At 28.2% G+C, this 24,414-nt stretch overlaps 1 protein-coding gene across 4 annotated transcripts; it reads left to right on the top strand.

Moving 5' to 3' along the window:
- Positions 1 to 1,963: 1,963 nt before the first annotated feature.
- On the top strand, positions 1,964 to 12,304 carry LOC126896198 (14-3-3 protein zeta). 4 transcript variants are annotated; one of them, XM_050668775.1, is made up of 6 exons: positions 1,964 to 2,131; positions 2,295 to 2,442; positions 8,476 to 8,809; positions 8,975 to 9,098; positions 10,877 to 11,040; positions 11,492 to 12,304. In XM_050668775.1, exons 3-6 carry the CDS (start codon positions 8,510 to 8,512, stop codon positions 11,645 to 11,647), a joined length of 744 nt encoding a protein of 247 aa, XP_050524732.1. In that variant the 5' UTR covers positions 1,964 to 2,131; positions 2,295 to 2,442; positions 8,476 to 8,509; the 3' UTR covers positions 11,648 to 12,304. The 4 variants fall into 4 exon arrangements, with proteins under 4 accessions (XP_050524732.1, XP_050524730.1, XP_050524731.1 ...); XM_050668773.1 differs by lacking the exon at positions 10,877 to 11,040 and adding an exon at positions 10,658 to 10,821 and having other exon boundaries at positions 1,965 to 2,131; XM_050668774.1 differs by lacking the exon at positions 10,877 to 11,040 and adding an exon at positions 10,658 to 10,821 and having other exon boundaries at positions 1,972 to 2,135.
- The last annotated feature ends 12,110 nt before the right edge of the window (positions 12,305 to 24,414 follow it).

Here is a 24,414-nt window from a genome sequence, read left to right as displayed (position 1 = left end):
GTAAATATAATGAAGAACAAGACAATGATAAAATGAAAAATGAATGAAACAATGAAAAAATAACGAAACATTTCAAATTGAAGTAAAAGGTGAATGACATATATACGTAGAAAGAGATTTTGTACCAGACATACAAATTACAGAAAATAAGGACAAAAACGATGTAGCAGGTAGTATTATAGACAATCTATAAGTAATCAGAGAATCTCTTTATGTTGAAGGTAATGGTGAACGATACTTACACAATGAAAGAGAATATGAAAATGACCAACACAATACAGATGAAGACAACAAAAATATTATATATGGTGAGAGAACTGATAACCCAGAAGAAAGAAGAAACTTTTTTAATTGAAGATAATGGTGAAAGATACATACAAGAAAAAAAGATTTTTTACATGAGCCGGACATGGACAGAAGAGAACAAAACTAAGGATGATGTTTCAGTTTATAAAGATAAGGTTTCATTACCCATTTTTGAAGTAGCTAATTGTCAAAAATGCCAAAATTTAATAAAAATAAAGATAAGAGTAAAGGAAAGAAATTTTCCTAAAAAATGTAAAAATTTAATAGATTGTAAACAACCAAAATTATTTCTATGTTACTCCCTAAAATGAAGATTAACATTTATTAAAGCTCAAGTTAATTAAAAAATTCCCTTAAATTAAAAAATAACAAATAGGAAAATAAATTTATTTTGCAACAATCATATGTATTAATTAATAATCTTAATTTGTCTAAATAAACATATTTTAAACTAAATATATTTAATGACTTGTTGAATTTAATTTAATTTAATTCAACCAGTCACATTCTTAATTAAATTATTTTAGAGATCATAGGAGAAATTGAGTGGCAAGCGTTAAAAGAATCATTTTATATATCAATAAGCTTAATTTAAAAAAAATTTCAATTTCAAGCTCTGATTAGTTGTATAATTTATTAAGTTTATAAACCCTTGATTTTAAGTTATAATGTATAACATTTCATATAATTTCATTATTTCTGGACTTAGAGAAATGGGGCCCAAGGTTTTTAGTTTTATAGAATATTGTATCTTTACAACATATATTACAGTCATAAGTTACTAGCATAATGTGCTTCTTACTTAAATAAATATATATATATTCTATTTACCTTTTGAGATTGATTAGTCAATTAATTTTTGAAGATTGTACTGCTGTATCCTAAGAACCAATGTTAGCACTGTATTATGTACAGTAGCTTTTCACTTAATTTTATCTAGTATATTAAATTGACTTAAGGCCCTTTTCACTGGAACCAAGATTATGTTAATTTTTCAGATACTATTTCGAAGTTTTTAATATTATTAAAACTAAATTGAAATTAATAAAATTGCCAGCTATTTTAATCTATGCACATTACATAGAGAGGTTGTTTCACCTAGGTTTTAGGATAAATACATTTCATGAATACTTGAATTTATTTATATTTTAATTAATGTACTCATGAGTATATTCAATTTTTACAATATATATTAAGTATGTGAGTTAATAAATTTTATATAAACATGTGAAAGTTGAATGCAAAAATTCATACATCATATGGTTATAAATATATGGTTTTTAATTTGAAATTAAATATATATATTATTTTCATACTTAAATTAACATACAAAGTGATTCATTATAACTAACTCTATTATTATTATTAATTAAATGAATATTCCAAACCCTTGTTTCACCAACACACCTCCAATATCTTAAATTATTACAATTGTGAGGTACTTTAAAATTTTAGACGGTAACAAATTAATTATTTGATAACTACTTTAAATATAATACTCTTTTGCTAATATACGACAGTTGTACCACAAAATAGATAAAATATTATCTATTTTGTAATGGGACTACATATCGGTGAATCATAAATACGTAATTTAAATGATAGTAAAGTTGGTAACATTGAATAAGGATGGCAACAGCAAAATACTACTCCCGGTATGAAAGAAACGATTGCGTGACTCATCGCCGGCCGGACAAGTGCTGCCCTCGCGTGCGCAACACTGCCGACGATACCATAGCAGTATAACCGTATCAAACATGGCTGCCGAGTGAATAGTTTTCAACTTAAACGCATCACGTTTCCGGTCAATCATTACATTTTTGCAGTAGGTTGGAATGATTATTTTTACTACCTATTAAATTTTTTATTCAGCTTTTGTAATTGTACTTAATTTTAGTTTTAGTGTACTCATCGTCTTCTAAGACACAATAATTTTAATTTTTTCTTTTCAATTGTTTCATGATTGTTGCTGTCTTATTTCACATTAGAAGTTAAAAGGATAAAATTACATGCTGTTGGGATTTATGGTGAATCTTACGCCGTAAATTAACGGTATTGTTGGATTCATATACTATATTAGAGACTATTACCGGACGCCATCCGTAGGTACGCCTTTGGCTAACATTTGTCGCACAGGTATGTTTTAAAAAAGTTAATTATTATCGTGACTCGCACGTGTAGCTTTTAAATGAAATATAACATTTCGATTTTTGAACTTAATTTTCATATCTTAGGTCAAAAACTTATTTTATTGTCAGTCTATTGTATTAAGTATAATAGCCTCGTGGTGTTTCCTCACGTTCAAAGATAAGACGTAATTTTTTTCTAATTTGTGTTCAAATAATATTAGATTCTAATGTTAAATTTATGAAATAATTTTTAGTCTTTCGATTTAAAATTATCTGGTGTGTATAGTTTTACTACTTCTTATAATTTGTAAATTTTAAAGACTTATTTAACAATATGTATGTAAAATTTAAAGTGTTATAGTAATGAACAAAATATTTTAATACAATTAAAAATATCCATATGTCTAAAACATTTTACCTTTGAGTAATAGATATTAATAATACTGAGTTGCCTTGAGGTCAATGTAATTTCTTGTAAAAGTGATGAAATTTAAAGTTATGGTGTTGATAAATTACACGAAAACATTTTTATAGAAATATAACTATTATAACATTATAAAATTAAACAAAATCAATATTTGATCTAATGACAATGTCATTTTAAGTATTCTTTTAACAATGTATTCTCTGTCCCAATTATCTTGTGAAAAAATGGTTTTACAATTAAATAAATATTACAAGTATTTAAATTAATTAGATTTTATTAATTTTAAAACTTTTTAAGTCTATTATTTCAACCTGATTACTATACAAATTATTAATGCCTAAGTAACATAAAATTCATAAATACAGTATTATGAGAAATCTATAATACATAAATAAAATTAGGTGTTTGAGTTGATTTAACAATTATTATTATTTTACCTAAATTGCTTAATTTTAGACTATTAATCATAACTACAGTTCTTGATTCAAGTACTTTTTTTGATAAGTGCCAAATGCTAGTAAAATGTATGGACCTGAAAAATAATCATCGAGATAAGATTAAATATATCATAGACATGTTTTTGCTAAATAAACATTTGTTAGCGGGTTATCATTTATTATTAAAGTATTAGATAGCAAAATGTTGTACTTCATTGACATTCTTTTAAAATTTTTATCATAGTAAATGTAAAATTTAATGATTTATTAATTAAACCATTAGGAAATTAATAAAAAAAATTGTCTTCAAATTATGACTTTGGAAAAAATTAAAAAAAAATTGTGTTGAGTTTAATTCAAAGGGTTTGTCTTTTGTTATCATTTTATTTAATACAAAAAAATATTATAGATCGTTAATAAAAATATTAAAAAAATTTTAAGTGAAGAAATTAAACACTAGTTTTTCTATTTTAAACCTTAACAATTCTATGAATACATTCAGTGTTATCTATAAATAATCAAATTATTGATAAAAACAGATTTATTATGGTTAATAAGATAAAAAAATATTGATTATTTTTGTTTTATTAACTCAAGTTAACAATTTTCAAGTTCTAAATTTTATTAGTGTAAGATATTATACAAAATAACTTAAAATACTGTATTGTTACATGACAATTAAATATTATCAATTTGTTTAGAAATTATCTTTCTGTGTTTATCAATAATCAAACAAATTTTTTGAGTTTTTTGTGCTGAATTAATATTTTATTAATTATTAATTAGAACCATTTTTGTGCTATATTTCAACAAAAATATAATTTCCAGTAAAGTTTTTCAATTATAACCAAATTACCTATATTATTTTTGGAAATAAAATGATTCTGATGAAGTATCTAGGTTCAATTCTATTCCAAATAGTTAAATTAATTTTCTTCTCTCCTAAAATAGTAGTATTTGAAAAAAAATTATTTCTTCAATTTAAATGATACCTAAATTTCAATTGTTGGAATAGTTTATTTTCATATTAATTCAATAATTAAACAGTTAAATGGTATTTTTTTAAATTATCAAACAATTAATATTGGAATTTTAGAATAATTCCAAAACTGATTGTTTGTTAGATATTATTACAATACCTATATTTATTATTATTTTAATTTTAGAGAAGAGTTTCAACAAAATTTCATTGGGAAATAATTTTTTAATTGCTCTTTTTTTATGTTAACTAAGATTCTTAAGGATAATTTAGATCATTTATTTTGTTGGTTATATTAATATTTTTTAATACTTTTAATATCAATAAATACAGCCTTGTTTCATTTAATGATATAGTTTAAGCTATTTTTACATAAACATTTGTTAAATGATGATTGAAAAAAGTGCTTAGAAAATGTAGCCTGAGAATATATTTTTCAGGGCTTTAAAAACATTAAAAAAAAAAAAAAGAGTTAATTGGTCTCTGCAAAATCGAATTTTTACTTAAATCCAGTATAAATATAGGTTTTGCAAAATGTGCCAATTACTGTTTTTTTTTTTAAATTAAGAAAATAAACCTTAGCCACTACAAACCAGTTATGATTTTTGGCTATTGGTAATTGGTATAAATCGGTTAGTAATAATATAAAATTTAAAAATAGTTATTTTCACAAAAAAAAAATCAGGAATATTGTTCAATAGACACTTTTCTAGTGTATCTTTAACTTTTAATTATTTTTTTTTTCATTGGGGATTGACATAAAATTACTTCTGTAGTAATAACTGCAGTAGTACAGTTAGTCTTTGCTGAGGAGGTATACTTAAAAAAATATTTTTCTGCTCCCCTAAAAAAAAAGAAATTGTATTTTAACAGTGTGATCATTTTTTTTACTGAGAGACATTAAAGACAAATTCTCTAATGTGTTTGTTGAGTACATGTAAATAATTAAAAAAATATATATTCAATTATTGGTAACAGATTATTGTTATTACTTCTAAAACAAAAAAATGTTAGTAATCACTTCTTGATGAAAAAATATGATTTTAATTGATTTCAAGCTCTGACGATTTGTTATAAATTTGTTGACCATTTAAGCTCGAGTAATAATTTTATATGTATAAAACATCTGAGTTAAAAAAAAAATTTTTTGTGTAGTTTTTTATATAAATCTAAAATTAAAAAAAGTTTTTCCACTATATCTGTACATTGATAACATTTTCATTGAAAAATGTTGATAATTTCAAATGCAAATATGGAATGGCACTCCAAAAATTCTCCAGTTCTCTTACATGACCATAATAAGGAATTGGCCTTGTATTTTATAATAATATAACCAGAGTAGGTAGTCACAGATTTCCATTCTAGTACTATTTTATGATAAATTCTTTATTATGATATTAATTATTAATGTTGGTTTATTTTAGTACAGTTATCTTAAATCTTCTGAAAAATATTTTTTTTGGAATTATTAATATCCTGATGAGGGAGAGTATTAAAGAAATATGTTTTTCTCTTTAATCGTAGTAATGAAGGGGGTAAATATTTTGTGTCTTAAGTTGTTGACCACGCCCGCTCCTAGCTACGAGGCAAATTTTTTTATGAGTGACAAATGTTAGCTGGGACGTTTTTTGATCCTATCGCCAGACGACCGTTGTTGATTTATATATACACATTCGTGTGCACAGCAGTTACTCTCTTGTCTCTGACGATGGCTGACCATTTAACGTCCGGCAACAGCAGCAGCCAACGTTAATCCATGACGAACACAAAACCGCTGTTGCCATATCTCAGCGGCGGTTACGGTGGTGAGCCATTCGGCGCGCGCGCGCGACGTATACGTCCGTCTGCCCACCCTCGCGCGCGTGCCTGTCACGTTCCTTTGGATGTTGGTGTTATGGCGGTGATGTCCGGGGGCCGACGTTCGTCGCGCATACCTATCGATCGAACGCGGACCGTTTTGCTCATACACTCGACACTACGCATGCGTCATCCACCCGGCGGTGTACAGTGTTCGGGTGTTGTGCAGCTATCACGTCTCGTGATGCTCTCGCTATCGATAGTAATTTCATACTCGATCTCGTGCTAGGCACTCGCAAAAATGTATTATTTTTTCAAAACAATTTTTTGTCGCTCATGAAAGCGTATTAGCGTTTCAATTATTGTCCATTCAGATTTCACTTTATTTAATATGACCGAGACTAATTATGAAATTACGTGTTTAGTCTTCAAATGCCTATTAAAGGAAATTTCGAATTATTGTATCACCAAAAACCCTGACCTCAGTCCTACGTTCGCAAACTTGTTATTAAATCGCTCATTATTGCGTATCTTAATAACCTAAATAACCTTTTGAAATACGTTTTTTTCGATTTGTATTTATGAATTATGAAGACGATTTCTCGTGTCCAGATACCCCTTTTTTAGGCTTTGCTTGATTGACATAGTGGTTATTGTAAATCAGGGCGTGTGTATTTTTGTTGTCCGAACGGGAAGGTCAAATTTTATATGTCGGTTCGTTATTATCATAGGCAGTGGCGTGTAGTAGAATTGCGCGCTTTACAAATTCAAATGAAATCGAACGCGTGTCAGAAACAATCGATTGTGTTGCATACGATAGACAGCCTTATTGCGTAGTAGCTAGTGGGGATAGGACGCAGCGTCCGCGTTTTAGCTGCGCCCGCCGCCGTCACCGCCAGTCCTCTACTCCACAGCCCGTCGTCACCACGCCACCCTATTATCATTATAGTCCGTCTCGTTTTCAATCTCGTTCGGCCACGAAACGTACCGACACCGCCTCGCGCACACCGTACACTTATATTATCACATAAATTATATTTATCTATTTAATTGTACAGAAATAATAATAATTGTTTTTAAATATTTCGCCGATATCTTCTATTTGCGTGTTTTTTTTATTCTGTGCGCATCAACGCCGACGATAGTGCGTTTAAGCAATCGTGGCTACTGTACATTTTTGAAGCGTATTTCCACCAGTCCGCACGCATCCATTATAGGTGAGTATGCCGGCAGTAGAACTATTCTATTTTTAAATTACCCGGTTGCCGCTTGCCTGTGTATAGTTTAAGTGCTGCGCACTAGGCCCTGTGGTTTTTAGTTGGGTTTAATATCTACAAAACCCTTTTGATACTTTATCTATGATGGCCCTCACTAACGAAAATATCTTTTGCCAGATATCTAGTGTGCCGTATGGTGTTTTGAAGGAAACACTCCTCTTAATTTCAAATGATGGAATTCCACTGTTTTGTCACGCGTTCGAAAATATCGCAGGTGGAGTATCGTTATCATTGATTCCTTGCATACAATGAAATACGTAGATATGTAATTCATGTCATGCTGTAGTGATTTTAGAGAAATACCATTTTGCAGCCGCATATCACGTTCTGCGTGTGCACCGTGGGTCGCAAATGAATAATTGATCTGATCGGCCCTCCTATTCTTTCGCCTGAGACGTGGTAGTAATAATGAAATTGATAACGCACTACTTATGTTGTGCGTCACGCGGGAATGCGTTTGCTCGCTTAAAGCACATTTCTACATGCTAAAATCATGATCGATGAATCATGTTATTCTTGGTGCAATTTTGTAGCAATCGTCATAAAACATAATACTTCGTTATAATATACGTTGCAGTCGCAATAGACTGTAACACTTTTAGTGCACATTAATCATCGCATAATAATTTAGTATTGACGATTGATTATTATTAGATTAATACCTAAATTATGTATAAGAAAAACAAGTATGAGTTGTTACAAATTATTAGTAATAAAAATGTTATAAATTACTGAAATAAAATCAATTACCGAGTAGTTACTTTATGTTGTAAAATAATACTGTTTGTATCTATATCCAATGATCAAAATGGTGCATATAAACGAAATTAAATTAAAACCTTGGTTGAAATATCAAAATATTTGATACTTTAAAGTTATCATTTTAGTGGAACTTCAAGTAACCATCATTAGTTTATCTATCATCAAAGTGTAAAGACATGTCCTAATCAGTATAGAGTCATGAATTTTAGACCTATCGATAAATGAATGACGGTTAATCATAGTTTCCATTATATTTGTTCAAAGAAATAATCAAATTTTTAGGAGAAAATTTTGTTTAAAATGAGATTTAAGGTAGTCGTATTGTATTATTTTTAATAATTTTTATTTTATTTTATTTTAGGTTAATTAAGTCAGTTGGTCAAGTTCATTAACAAATGTCTGGAGATAAAGAGGACTCGGTTCAGAGAGCCAAGCTGGCCGAACAGGCGGAACGCTACGACGATATGGCCAGCTCAATGAAATCTGTTACTGAAACTGGTGTTGAACTCTCCAATGAAGAGCGAAACTTATTATCAGTAGCTTATAAAAATGTTGTTGGTGCTCGTAGATCATCATGGCGAGTAATATCTTCAATTGAACAGAAGACCGAGGGTTCTGAGAAAAAACAACAAATGGCTAGAGAATATCGGGAGAAGGTTGAAAAAGAACTTCGAGACATCTGCTATGATGTACTGGTAAGTTAAATCAACACTTGTGTACAATTAAAATATAAAAATAACTTTATTTCTTAAAATTAATTTTTCTTTACTTTTTAAGTAAAACATAAATTTAAAAAAGTATATAAATTAATATGAACAGTAGACACTTGCTACTTAGTGACAGTTATATTACTATTTCAGAATCTGTTGGACAAATACCTTATCCCTAAAGCAAGTAATGCTGAGAGCAAAGTCTTTTACCTTAAAATGAAGGGTGATTATTACAGGTATCTCGCAGAAGTAGCAACTGGAGAAACTAGAAATGGTAAAATATATTGGATAACCATTTTTTTTGTACTTATTAATTAAGAATAGTAAATTTAAGAATTATTCATTTAATTTTGTTTTATAAATGTCTATTTTTTTTTACCAAAATAAGCAATTTTAATATTAAATTTTATTGTTAAATGATGTAAATTCAACAAACTTTCGTTCTTCTGATATAAGTGAGGAATAAATCATACTGATTTCATTAAGTTCATAATAAGTTATATTTGTTTAATTATACTTATATTTATTTGATAATGAATGGATACAATATTACAATTTAAGTAATTATTAACCAAAATTTCTGGATTGACTAGTTATTTTATAGGACAGTTATTTAACGAATTGCTATTTTTTATTACTTTGAGGCACTACTATGTTAATTAAATTTCATCTAATTACGTGTATATATAAATACATATACATAGGCAGCGTCCTTTTAAAGTAAGGTACCGTTTTTAAATATCACGGTTACAGCGCTGTGGTTAATGTTTGGAGCAGGCTCGCTGTATAACTAGATCTGTTGGGAAGCCGTTGATGCCATTATGTAGGCATTCAATTGTGTTAATTCTAATTCAAAACTTGTTCTAAAAAGTGAAAGAAAACAGACGATTCATGCTTCATCTTTGTCTCAAGAATTTCTTGCAGATTCAAGAAGTCTTCTCTATAAAATTGTGGTCAATTGATTAAATTATGGATAGTTGTGTGCTCGCTTACTGGGTTTCCAAAAATGTTGATGGAGGTGCACAAGACCAAATATTTGGTCATTGCATTGAGTATTTTTGTGTGTTACAGAAATGAGGGCGATAGTTTTTGAAGCCATACTATTACAGGCAATAAAACATGAGTTTTCATATAAATAAAAAAAATTTTACTTATTTTATTTTTATTTAAAAACAGTACTTACTTTAAAAACACGCCTTGTATTTATTTGATAAATCTTAATGTCACATGATGTTAGTTAAATAACTTTCGTTCTACTGATTGAAATTGAAGAATGTTTTTTTTCACTGATGATGTTTGTTTGAGATTTTACAAATAATTTTTTGTTAAATTTTTTTATATATGTTATTTATAAGTAGCAGTGCCTCTTTATTTAGTAAATTTTGGTTAACTCACTTCAATATTTTAGAGTTGAGATTCTATTTGATTATTATGAGTATTTAATTGGAATTTAACATTGCATGAGACTTTCAAATTTAATGGTTTTTAAAACGAAAAGTATTAACTTATTGATAATTTACTAACTTGTATATTTGTAGTAATATCATATGATGTTCAAATATTAACTTTCGTTCTTCTGAATATTTTTGAGGAACTAATTTTTGCCTGATGATTTTTTAATAACATGATAAATAAAAATGTGAATGACTCTTATCTAGTTACTATTTTATATGAATTTTAATAGTAATGTCTTATTTAGATATATTTGTGTTAATTAAAATAAAGATGTACATTTACAAGTTAAGCTAATTTTATTCTCGCATTTACTAATGATACTAAATTTGTTGAGCATTAACTATTAATATAATAAAATAATTGTTTGTCATAAAATAGCTGTGGTTGAGGACTCTCAATTGGCATACCAGGATGCATTTGAGATCAGTAAAGCAAAAATGCAACCAACACATCCAATCCGGTTGGGTTTGGCGTTAAATTTCTCAGTATTTTTCTATGAGATTTTAAATTCACCAGACAAAGCTTGCCAATTGGCAAAACAGGTATTTATAACACAGTTTATAATCTTTTTTTTTTTTTTTTTTTATTGGTATTTAGGGGTGGTGGATGATTCTCAAAAAGCATATCAGGAAGCATTTGATATAGCTAAGTCTAAAATGCAGCCTACTCATCCCATAAGACTTGGATTGGCATTGAATTTTTCTGTTTTTTATTATGAAATCATTAATTCCCCAGCTCGTGCTTGCCATTTGGCAAAACAGGTACCCTGATTTCCCATACGCCTCAACAATTTTTGAATGTGTAAAGTGCTATTTAATAAAATTCTTGAGCTATATTTTGTAATTTCATTTCACTGACAAAAAATCAATTGACCAATGATTAAATATATTCTTTTAACATGTTTGATTTGATACGCTTCTCTAATTATAAACTTTATTATTACTACTGGGCAGATTATTATATGCATTATTTTTAGTTATCTTACTCCGAGTCTGATTGTACTAGTTCAAATTTCATAAATTTATGGTTGTTTTCATATTAGTTCAATTTAGAAGTAATGTTTGTGTGTACACAAAAATAGAAATAATTCATAGACTAATTTTTTTTAACAATTATTATTAAGGCTTTTAAATTTACATTTGTTTTGTGTAACTAAAGAAATTTTAATTTGTTTAAATTATGAAATTGTTAAGTAATGTGTCATATTTGTAGGCATTCGATGATGCAATAGCCGAGCTGGATACATTAAATGAAGACAGCTACAAGGATTCAACGCTCATCATGCAATTATTGCGTGATAATTTGACGTTATGGACGTCCGACACACAAGACAACGATGAGCCCCAGGAAGCAACTGGAGACAACTAACTCTTTTTACTAAAAACATTAAAAACAAAATAAAAAAAAAACTATAATAATTTTTAATAAAGCAAAACAAATATTTACACACTTCTGCGAGAATCTGCGCCCCTTCATCTTCCACCATCCCCACTACTGCGCTCTCACAACACGCTCTTTGTTTATCCTTTCTTTTCTTTTTTTTTTTTTATACCAGTTCTTTAAAAAAAACAAGAAAACTTTGAATATGAATAAATAAACACATTTTTTTCTTTATTAGTCTATTAATTATTATTGAATGTTTATAACTATTATTATATAGAATTATTACAATAAAAAGAAAATTATATATATATCATATATATAAACACATTTGAAAATATTTCATTTCAAAGTTCACACTTTTTTCAAACATTGAATACTGGTATAAACTGTATTAAGAACAATTTTTTTGTTTGGCAATTAATGTCTTTTGGATATTTTATTTGTAAAATTTTTTTGCCAGAATTCAATGCGAGACACCATCCACTATACAATAGTTTCGAAACCAGTTTCTCTTGAACAATTGACTAAAATCATATTTATTAAATAATATTGTATACAATCAAGTTAATGTTAAATTATTATGTAATTTATTTGATGAAATGTTATTAAAATATCATTTAATATAGTTAGTTTCTACTTTGATTTTAGCTTATTTCATATTCTGGTTTCGGAAACCTATCCATTACTCATTGAATAATTTTTATTTATACTTATTAAATATAGGTCATTTCACTGTGATCTAGTTAGTAACACATTTCCTATCTGGATTATCTAGATTTGATCTATACTTAAACACATTTTTTTCAAATCTTGTAATTGTACTTATAATTTATTATTTAAATTAAACATTCAATGAGCAATTTATTTTTCCTCGCTTTTCCATGTTCTATCTGTCTCGTAAAGTTTTTTTCATTACGACGCGGCCTGACAATTCACTTAGATTTGATTTTAACAAAAATATTGATATATAAGTGTTCCATTTTGAAAATTTTTATACAATGTATGTGGTAAAAATTAAATTATTAAACCATTGATACAAGTTTTCATTTTATGTATAAGCAGCCATTGTAATTGTATAAGAATGCACATTTATTATTTTGCAATTTGTTTAATTTAAAAAATATATATATATATATACATTTATACAGTGGTAGCTAAATTTTAAAGTAATTTACTAAGATTGAGTGTTGCCTTTTTCTTCTATCCTTTAACATTTTTAAGATGTGAATTATTTTGTAAATTTACGAAAAAAACTTGTTAAAGGTAACAATGATCTATCGAGTGCAAACTTCAATTGGCTACAATATACCACTAGTTCAAACAAAAATGACTAAATTTTTGTAAAATGATTAATGTGTTGTTAAAACCTCTTTACAAAAATAAATGTGTTGAAATGAGCTCATTGTCTGCATGTTATTTGTTACCAATATAATAGTTTTATTTCAAACGTAATTACTAAATTAATTTTTATTTATGTAGTTATTATGTTGAACCATCATTGGTATGACTAATTAAATTATTCGTATGGTATTATGTTGAGAATTAGTTTACTTGTCTTTATTACGACATGAAGTATAAACAAACGGTTTACCTAAGCGAATTGGAGTAATATTTTTTTTGATTTGTTACTCCATTCCGAAAATATAAATTTATTGGCGGTATTACTATTTAACGCCTTCTATTTTATTTCCTATGTAGTAAATAGCTAAAAAAGATATTAAATAAATTTCCATATTAGTATAGTATAATATTTTAAATTCTTAAGTAAAATTATGTCATGTAAGAGAAAAATGGTGGGAACAATAATAGAGACATAAAATAAAGAGACACAAGTAAAGTAAAAAGGTATTGACGTTTAACTTTAGTAGTTCATCAACTGGAGGGATTGGGGCTGACCAGTGTACCCAACAGCAGGACTTTGGAAGAGCCAAAACGACGAGCTTGCTGTTTATAGCGTTAATTTATTTTTGTGTCTACATCGCGGTATTACCGACGTATGACATGTTAATATGACGTCGACTTCCAAAGTATAAATTTAGAATTGAAATGATTTAAATGCAACTAGAAGTATTTAACTTTAGAAATTTACAATTACAATAATTGTTATATTTTAATAATTAAAATGCATAAGACTAATTAGTCGATCTAGCTTTATAATTTACTCTTCAATTAATAAAGGGTTGTCAATTGTAGCTAATGAAAAAAAAACATGTTTAACAACATTAAAAATATTTGGTTTTGAAATCGCTTTTGGTCCTTTCATAATTAATAATTTTAAAAAGTATATTTAAATTTTAGACGCGACTTCAATTTTTATTGTTATGCTAGTAATAAATAATTTTTTTTTGAAAACTATTATTTAGTTATAGCATAAATGAAATTTGCTTTAATGTATTCTAACATTTTATTAACACAATACTGATATCGAAATTTTTTAAGCATACCAGTGTTGATTAATGTTGGGCGTATTGTATAGGCAACTTAATTGTCAATAAATGTGGAGAATCATGTTTATTACTACTTGATATTATAGCTAATGACTTGGGGAAAATTTTTATGGGAATTTTCTAATACTATAATAACAGAAACCAGTCATTTATAATCTTCTTAAATCAGTGCATTCATGTATTAAATCTTGAATGTTGAAGTCAAAATGGAAACAATTGAGTATTTCAGACTTCTCTTAGAGTCGGAAAGCTGTTCAAAAAATACTAATGACGTAGAATTACTTTAGAGGATCATATTGTCAAAAGTCTTAATATGTGTCTGTCCTAGAGCATTGACGGTGTTTGGCTGGTTGTCAAACTAAAAAGATTTTGTTACAAACGTCATTCTAGCTTGTTAATTAAATAACAATCTGGTTTGTATAGTCTATTAGGCTTTTAAGAATTATTTTCTTGATTATTTAAAAGATGAGATTTTCTAACAAATACGGTCTAAATAAACTTAAACACTTGTACCAAGTAATGAAACCGAAAATAACACAGTACTCAGTTTGTTAATAATTTATGTACTTATATAAATTAATTTTTTATGGTTTTTAAAAATAGGTAAAGTTTTGAGTATCATAAACATTTTATTAGGAATCAAATTGTTTGTATATGAAAATGAAAATGAAAAACTATTAACTATGTTAATTTCAAGTTTTATTCACGAAATTCCATTAATGTGTTAATACGTTTACTATTGTAATTTCAATTTTATATAAACTTGACCCTTGTGAGTTTTATGCATAATTTTTAAATTAATTACTGTATTAAATAATTTGACCTTCTGAAATATATTTAGTAATCATGCAGATGTATAACACATAAATGACACTAAAAATATTAGGTTTTCTCTCACTACTTTCAAATACACAAAAGAACAATAGTGATCTAGCAAAGAAAGTAGACCTGAGGTATTTTTAGATTAGAATTAATTGATACCTGGCAGTGATTAAAATCACTGTCGTAAATCGTTCCGATGTGTGCATTTGAAATAAATTTAAAAAAATGTAATATTTCCACCAAAATATACATGATTTATTTATTTAAATTACATGATAGAAGACAATTTGTCAGAACGTCTTCTTTTTTTTAATCAAATGAGAAATTTTTTGAAATAAGCTAAAAAATTTGATTTAGTTTTGATCTTTTGAATTTGGAGAGTGATCAAGTTTCAAAGACTAAAAAAATTTTTCTAGCTCTGCTCGAAATGAAGTACCTAAATTTCTATTAATTTATTTAAAATAAACAATCATACATAACATTGTATACATACATATCTTCTTATTTTGACCATAGTTGTTGAAACCAAAATATATTACTATATTTAAGGTAAATTACACCTAGTGATGTAACGAAAGAATAATTCTCAAAAGAATTATCTCGGTTCGGAGTTGTTCTTGAAAATATCCTTCTACATTTTGTTACTGATAAATATATAAAAAAAGTGGAATTAAAAAATTTGTTTAATATTATTTGATCACACCGAAAAATATTTTGAAGTAATGTGTGAAGAAAATCAAGTAATCTTTTACTTGATTGATAGTCGTATAATAACAAATATATGAAAAATTTTCTAAAAAAAATTTGAATCAAAAATGATCCTATGGATTCTAATTATTATTATTTTGTAATTCTACGGCTTTTCAATGTTTTTGCATTTATATGACTTCTTAATATTACATTTGTTATTGTTTCGAAGACAATAATAATATTATTATAAACAATAACATTCCCAAAAGAAACATTTTAGTATAGATGCAATCCAAATATTTTCAATAAAAAAATTCAACGTTTTTTTTTCAAATAAATTAATTTGAACAAATTCTATTATATTTTTTTAACTAAATTACTTTGAACAAACCAAAAATGAAGGAAATATGAAATGCTGAAAATACTTTCTTTATCTTTTTACAAAAGTTTCTATTAACGCTATAAATTGAACTGTTAAAAATGATCCAAAAATTTCTACACGTCAGTATGATATTTTTAATATACACGTAAATTTTATACATAAATAATGTAATTTTGATATAAAAATTTTGCAATAAAAACTTCCAATAGATGTATGTGAAAATTCCGACATTTTTGTTATGATTGTACACGAAGAAATATATGTAGTTTCTGACATGGATTAAGTCAAAGAGTTAACCATATTATCATACAGCTAAAAAGTAATATTTTTTATTAACAAAATACTTATTATATTCGGTACCAATACTTGGTTATAGTAATTCCACGAAAAATAAAATGGGACAAATAGTTTAAATAATTTTTTTCTAAAAATTATTATCCCTAGGCATTAAACATAACGAAACCGACAGCCCTTAAAGCGTTAAGACCTCTGAATTTGAGTTATGATAAAATTTCGGTATAAGAAGAGTCATTCTCAGGGTTGTTTTTATACATTTCTTTTCTATTAAAAAACGTCTGGTTTAACTTGTATTGTTTTTTACTTATTTCAAACATGGGCCGCATTGTAGTCCAAAAAACAAACATAATGAACAATCGGGGGAGAAACATTTCGACTCATTTCCGCCCATATCTGAACCCTGGCGTACTTAACGCGCGCGCATACCGGATGCTGGCTGTTGCCGTGTTTTATTGTGACGTTTTTGTCGCCCATTGAACCGGTCTAAATATATTCTATACCTTTTTTTTTCTTTCGTCTGCTCCTCCTCGTGTCAGTACGTGCGTGCTGTGTCTATTTGACGAAGGGTGTGTTCTCTGTCTTTCTCTTTCCCGTACCGACCGACCGCACACACAGTCATTAGGACCTCCACAAAACTATTTGTCCATCACACACACACACACTCTCACGGTAGTGCACACACACATACACATTTATACGTTTCTTTCGCACCACCCTCGTATTTTCGTGCCGCCGTCAATTTACACGTTTCCATTTTTTATTGTGTACCGCGCACACAGTGTGTTGTGTACACTCTTCGCTGTGATCGAGCCGAGCACGACGGCGCATTCCATACTCGTACAATAAAAACACAACCCTCAAACTACCCCCCCGGCCGAATCATCTGCTTGCCGACTACACTACATACTATGAATCGACGGACTCCCATTCACAAAACTCACGTATATTCCACGAACCGTTTTTATTGTTACATGTCGTACCGGTTGACACGTTTCTTGTGCATTAAGAGTATGGCGTTGCGCTATCACAATCGTTATACATTTCTACACTAAACATCCAAAAACGAGGTTTTTGGATTCTGCCAATATACGAGGTAATTTTAAAATATAGCGCAAAATAATTCAAAAACATTTCTGATAATTTTCAATTTAAACGACCGACGAAAAAAAATAATAAAATATTCTTCAAAACAAACAAATTAATTGTTATGTTTTGTGAATAAAAAAATGATGCGCGTCAATAGAAATAGATTTATATAAATATTGTCTCCATAGTCTACAATCATTGAGATAATATTATTGTCCACATCAATAGTTACATGGATGCGAGATCAAATTGTTTATGTAAAACTTAGAAAAGCCATTCTGTTTTAATACTGTTATAACTATTCATTAATGAGTCATGATACAACTCTGAAAAAGCGATACAAAATAATGATGTTGGTCGTAAGTTCATTACAAAGGAAAAACATTTTTACCGATTTTCGAGAAATTAACAACAGTTATGATTTCTAATAGATAAAATCGTTACATACTTAACTAATATACTCAAATAATAGTAAATGATATTAAATCTGTTGAATTCAACCTACAATACTTATGTTGATATATTTTACATAAAAAAATTAAAATTTGTTTTAGATTAATAGGATTTCCTGTTAATCCGGTGACTACACAGCGAACGTAGGTTTATTTAAGTACATTAGTAATAAAAACGGTATTTAACGTGAAATGTTTTTCCCATGTGTCATAATGAATCTTATATGTTATATAGTATAGGTGACGCGAAAGAGGGTAGACAAATAACTTTAATACCAGACGCTTTGCGTACCGGTTTATATAATATACTTAAAAGGAAAGTAAATTACCGAATTTAAGAATAATATTAAGGTCGGAATTCAAAAAGAGGTGCAGGTATCCATTTGGATTGTCCAACTTTATCAGCTTACGAACCATCAAATTACAACGAGTCGATTGTATGTAAAACAGATGTATACAAAAATCAAAAGCCTACACGATTATTTTAATGCATTAAGTATTAATTTAGGTGCTTAAAAATACCAAAAACCTTATAATCGAAGGAGTGTGCCGAGTACGAATGCGGGTAACAAATACACATTGAAGGTAGAAAAATAAAATATATTAGACTCTAAAATTAAAATTAACTCGTATCGTATATGCATAGTAATTAAAAATAATTTTGGTTAGGTAGCAATTAATAGAAAAATAAAATCGAGAGGTATGAATAAAAATTTTCTAAAAATCTTAAAAAATACCAACTCAGCATTCCCTTGGAATCTATTTCTATATTAAGTCGTGTGGTACAGAAATACTTAATTCAAGTGTAGGTCCGACATTGTTTTATTTAAATAAATATTCAGATATCATAGATTTTTTTATTATCAGTCTAGACATGTTTAATAAATAATGGGAATAATATCAACTAGTTTCCTGAATTGCGTAATGACTCATTAAACGCCATCGGTTGGCTGTCCTGAAAAGTGAAAAGTTGAAATCGATATTCTTAGTTTTTTTTTAATATTAAATAAATAATTCAGTGAATACTAGTCCATATAAACTTGTACATAATCTCCATTAAATCTTATTACGCTGATTAAATTGAAAATTATATTAAGCGTACAATTATGTATGTTGTCTAGAAATCGTTTATGTCAACTGAATGTTGTTTTCACGACCAATGTGTTTTTTCTCAAAAATCATTTTATGGTAATTTTACCGTGTATTTTTATTGAACACACGTTCCAGTTATTTTATGAATACAAATCATCAATGAATATTTATGCGTTTACGCTTAGCTTATTGAGTCACACACAATGTGTTGAATGAAACGCGTGTCACTACTATACGTCGTTATTATTTGTTTTTGCACTGCCTAATCACACAATGTCATCCAGTGAATGTTAATTACGTAAACGGTTGACAAATAATTTTGACTATCGAATTGAATTCAATAAATCAAAGCGGTTTTTGTAAAACGAAATTTTCCGTTGTCAATTAAAACGTCATTATACATGTTACACAGATCGATGAGCAACACTAACAATCGTAAATCACAGCTAACCATTTTCATTTCTTAGGTATCTAATAATAATCATACGGCAACTCCCACGTAATTTGACCGAGGAGAAAATTATACAACACCATCACAAGTCATCTCATTAATGATGTTCACGTGTACGAAAACGGTAATTTATAAGAAATTGAAAATTGCTCATGAAAAAAACTATTAAGAATAATGGAATAATGTGAATTTTTTTTTATGGTACGCCGAATCTCTTTTTTACACCAACCGTGCAAATTTATTTGACGAGAAAAAGTTAGATACGTGTTTGTTATTACTCGTAAAATGTTTACAAGGATTACAATTTCTTCGTCGCTTATTTTATCATTTTCTACTATGTAAACGATCGTATTTTTAGGTTTACTTTTTGAAAAAAAGACATGATTTATAGTGTTTACACGTAATTATGAAAGGATGTGTGCAAGCTGCAAACGTGTAAAGTAACAATATACACAAGGCTCGTGAGCTGTGAGCTCCGTGTGCCATATGCCAGTAAACGGATACCCTTGCAAGGGGTGACAATGCATACTTAAATTTTTCCTGACGAAATATGGTAACCTCATGACCGCCAAAAATAGCCTCGTTGTCCTGAACAAATGTTAGCCCGGGGCAAGATACAAACCGTTGTGTCAATCATGTCACTAATTTACTCGGCATGCCTACATTATGTGTTTAAGGGTGACAGAAGCAAACAGTTTTAGCCTTCCAAATTCAAGAAAAGACTGCAGAGTTTTACCGAGTCCCAGTCATCGTGTAAACACGCGAAATAGTAAAAATAAAAAAAAGAATCTGTCAATGTCAGAGGGATTAAAGGGAAATAAAAATAATGAGGTAACATAACAGATACGGGGAAAATAAAAACTCCGGAAATTGAAAATCGTGTGCTGTAATGTTGGGACGGTCATTATTTTACAACGTAAAAACGTGAAATTCTCCCACAGTTGTCTCTAAGAGTTTAAATATACCATAACTCATTCATGAAAAAACATTTATTAGGATCTGCAGTTTTTTACGTTGCAAACTTAATCCGCTGGGAGCATCAGTTTAATGTGTTACAGAGTGGTAAATCACTGTTAGTCGTTCGTACGAGATGCCATTGTGAGTATTCTACGCGGAGGTTTATCATAAAAAGGGTTTTCTATGGAGACGTGTCTGCGTTGACTAGTGTACAACAGTGTTATTATTTTTTCTATTCACAGCAGTACTTTTGATTTTTCCCTCATGAACGTTTTACGGCAGCAGTAGTTGAATTTCAGTTTGGTCTACTATACTCAGTTTTTTATTTCATTCACGAGCCGTTAGATGTAACAAAGAGACACATCATACGTAAATACGTGTATACGACTTCGGTTCAGAGTCCGCATCTCTTTGGTCCGTGGTATCCGGACCGTGAAGCATAACCGACTCCCTGAACGTTCTTATACACATTTTATTTTTCTCGGAGTCGTCGTCGTCGTCAACCGATGACTTTAACAACCGCGTTACGGCGGAAAACACTGCCGCGGCGATACACATACCACAAAATAATAATAATTTATCATTTAACACATTTTTTTTTTTTGTCACACCGATCATCTGTCACGAGCAGCAGCGTCCGTTTTCGTTATTAAATTATTTAAATCCAAAGCAATATTATCATTCTTATGGTTTTTTTAAGCGATTCTAGAGCACGTTTTGGGTATCCGGTGTTGGCAAATCGTTGATGTGCATAAAACTGTATTATTCGATTTGTGGAAACCTTTATACGTTATCGTTCAAACAACATTACTGCCATTATTGTTCGCCCAAAGGTACGTCCAATTCTATAAAGACGTATCCTCGTGGGTATTGACGGTGTTCCGTTTGCTTTGTGCTGCGTCGGTCGACTATGTTGAGATGTGATTTAAGAAGTGCCCTGAATGCGTTTAACCTCCACATAAGCTGAATTTAACCAGAGGCGGTTTCTTTTGCTCTTACCAAATCGCCTTGTTGATCATTCATGTCATCGCAAAGTGCTTCGTTTTTCTTTTTTCAAATCGACCAACAAAAGGAAGATTAAAAACTGCAGCAAATACTACTTGATAGTCGTCAACGACAATTACAATTCACCTTAACGTTCAATTAAATATTCAATAGTCAAATACAATAAATAATTTTCCTCAGACATTTTTTTTCATTTATAATCATAGTTAAAGACTAGTGCTGATTGACATTGTTATCAGACTCGGATTAATGGGGCGTCCAAGGCCCACGGATTTTAAGGGCCTATTTAGATATGAGTCACTTAAATGTTAAAATACAGTAAATATTTTTTTAATTATAATTTTTATCAAACAGCTTGAATCTTATCAACGATACTATTTTAAATGCGATTTATTGGTACATTCTTATTTATTATATGAAAATATATCTATTAGGTAATTATGCCATAAAACAAAGAAAAGTAAGTCATTCTAGGTAATTATAGTTAATAGATTACAGAATAGATATAGTATAATATGATGTAATATAATAATAGATATCGACGTTAAAATATTACATTTTGATGATGAAAAAATCTTTTTCAGATGTTGAGGTATTACAAGAGCAATTGTATTCATTTTTTTCTTGGGATATTAAATAATACCTTTCTCTAAATATTAACAAATGTAAAATATTTGATATTACTCAGTTTTAATTAAAATTATAATAATATCGAACAATTTACAGAACTATAATTAAAGATTTAGATGTACATTTTGAATCATATTTATTTTTTAAATTTCATCATAACATAATAATTAAATAAATACTAGATTTCATTAAAAGGAATACACCTGTAACCTTAGATCATTTGATCTATATTTTATTCCACACTATTGTAAAAGCTTCGAGTACAATTTCTTTTTCTCATGCGTACTTTTATAGAATAATGAGGTGTCCATTATAGTAAATTTTTTATTCAAATCATTAAATGTTCCAGTGTTATGTATCACTGACATTAAGAAATAAAACGTTTTAAAATCTTAAGTTTCTAAATAAATGAAACAGTTAATTTAATTAATTTACTTGTTTAGTAATTTATTATTATTTGTGATATATTGAAGTTATTGTTGTAATAAGTTGTTACATTCATCCAGTGGTGGATTTTTAATATTTTTTGGGAGATGCCTAAAGAATAAAATATACTTTGGAATTTTGTTAGAATCTTACCTTTCTAATGTGAAAATATCAATGTCTGGGAAGAGTCCAAATCACCTGGACACCCCTCTCTCCATAAACCGACCACTGTATTCGTCAATATGTATTTTTCTATACAGTAAAAAGGCTAATGCTTGTTATATTGTATAAATAAATAAATTATACCTCAAAAATACAAGCCAATTAAAATTTTTTCGTTTTCATAAAGATAATATACATTAACTATTTTACTTAATATAAACTGGGGTTATCCACTAACACTACTAGAAGAGAATAAATTAGTGTTCTAGACCTCTAATTTATAATTACTGTGTACCACTTTAAAAGTCAAAATAAAAACATTTACTGTGATCGAAAGGCGTTCTTAAAGTTTTTTCTTAAAAATAAGAACATTTTTTTTATACTTCCTTCAAAAATATTTTTACTGTATATTTATTTTTATCGTGTGGAGGATCTATCGCCCATATCCGATCATGAAACGTTCATATTGTGAATAACTCTAATTAGGTAAAGTGACGATATAAAGACATTGATATGCATAATTTTTTTATTTAGAACCAGTGGCGTATTTAGCTCTTTGAAGCACTTTAGATAAATTATTCTGCCCCTTGCCTCATTGTATACTATCCACTATTTCATATACGTTTACTATTATTACTAATTAATAGATATTACACTATAAATTAATAATATTCTTAAATAATTTTTTTAAGATGATATTATTTATGTTTAAATTTTTCATACAGTATTTTCTATGAATACAGGAAAAATTGTTTTTAATTTTTATATTAACTTGGAAAACCATGTACAAAAAATTTGTTCTTCAGCAGTCAAAAAAAATCATATTTTTGTTTTTTAGGTCATTGAATTTAAATCTCGAATTAGTGTTTTGATAATCTTTTTTTAATGGGGACTCAGGTAGGTTCAAAATTTGGTTTAGGTCAACTACGTGTGTAATGCATTGATTTATATGTCTTTTTAGTTCACTGAATTTAAATCTGGTAATATTTTTTTGATATTTTACTTTTATAGTAAGGTTAGAAGGATTCAAAATTTGATTAATTTTAAATAACTTTTATCAGTTACTTTATTTTTAAAGTATCATAATTTAAAATTAGTATTCTTACACTCTCCGGGAAAAGCAAACAGTTTAATAGTTTTAAACTACTGTTTAGTTAAGTTTAGTTTTAACTTCAGCTAAGCTACATAAAAATAACTCATGAAGTCTTTTTAACACGTTACACAATAGATTTGTAACAATTATCAACATAAATATTAAATTAAAAAATGTATAAAACGGATAAATTTATCTAATTTATTTCAATTGCACACAATATCATACAAGAAAATGTTCAAAAGAGGTCACTAATTGCGATCTGATTAATAGAATGTCAATAAATTCAGATCAGAATATATCATCTGTATTATAGAATAACAACATAAATATTAATAAAATAAATCAATGGGTGATGATTTACGTAAATATTAGTAGTAGATTAGAAATAAAACATTTGTGTAAATTATGTAAATAATCAAAAAAAATTTACTCTAAATCTGATCATAATCGGTAAAGATAAAAATAATCAGTTTTTTTTCGTTTTATCAATATTTTTATGTTTTAATAACGAATGTACAATTCATTAGCAAATAAGTATAACAAGTTTTTTATAATTAATAACATTTATATATTATGTAAATAATCTATACACTTTTTGTGTATAGATTATTACAAGTTAGATTCATTGAGCACATTTTGTACGGACTTTTAGTGAAAAAAAATAAATGATTTTACAATTAATACAATTAAATTTCAATTATAGGAGAAAGAATTTTTTTCTATTTTAACATTAAATATTAGCCCTTTAAACGTACTT

This window comes from Daktulosphaira vitifoliae, unplaced genomic scaffold (assembly GCF_025091365.1).
Source record: "Daktulosphaira vitifoliae isolate Bord-2020 unplaced genomic scaffold, ASM2509136v1 Scaffold_1, whole genome shotgun sequence".
Classification (NCBI taxonomy): domain Eukaryota; kingdom Metazoa; phylum Arthropoda; class Insecta; order Hemiptera; family Phylloxeridae; genus Daktulosphaira; species Daktulosphaira vitifoliae.
The sequence above is the reverse complement of the archived record's forward strand: the minus strand, read 5'-3'. Positions and strand labels throughout refer to the sequence as shown.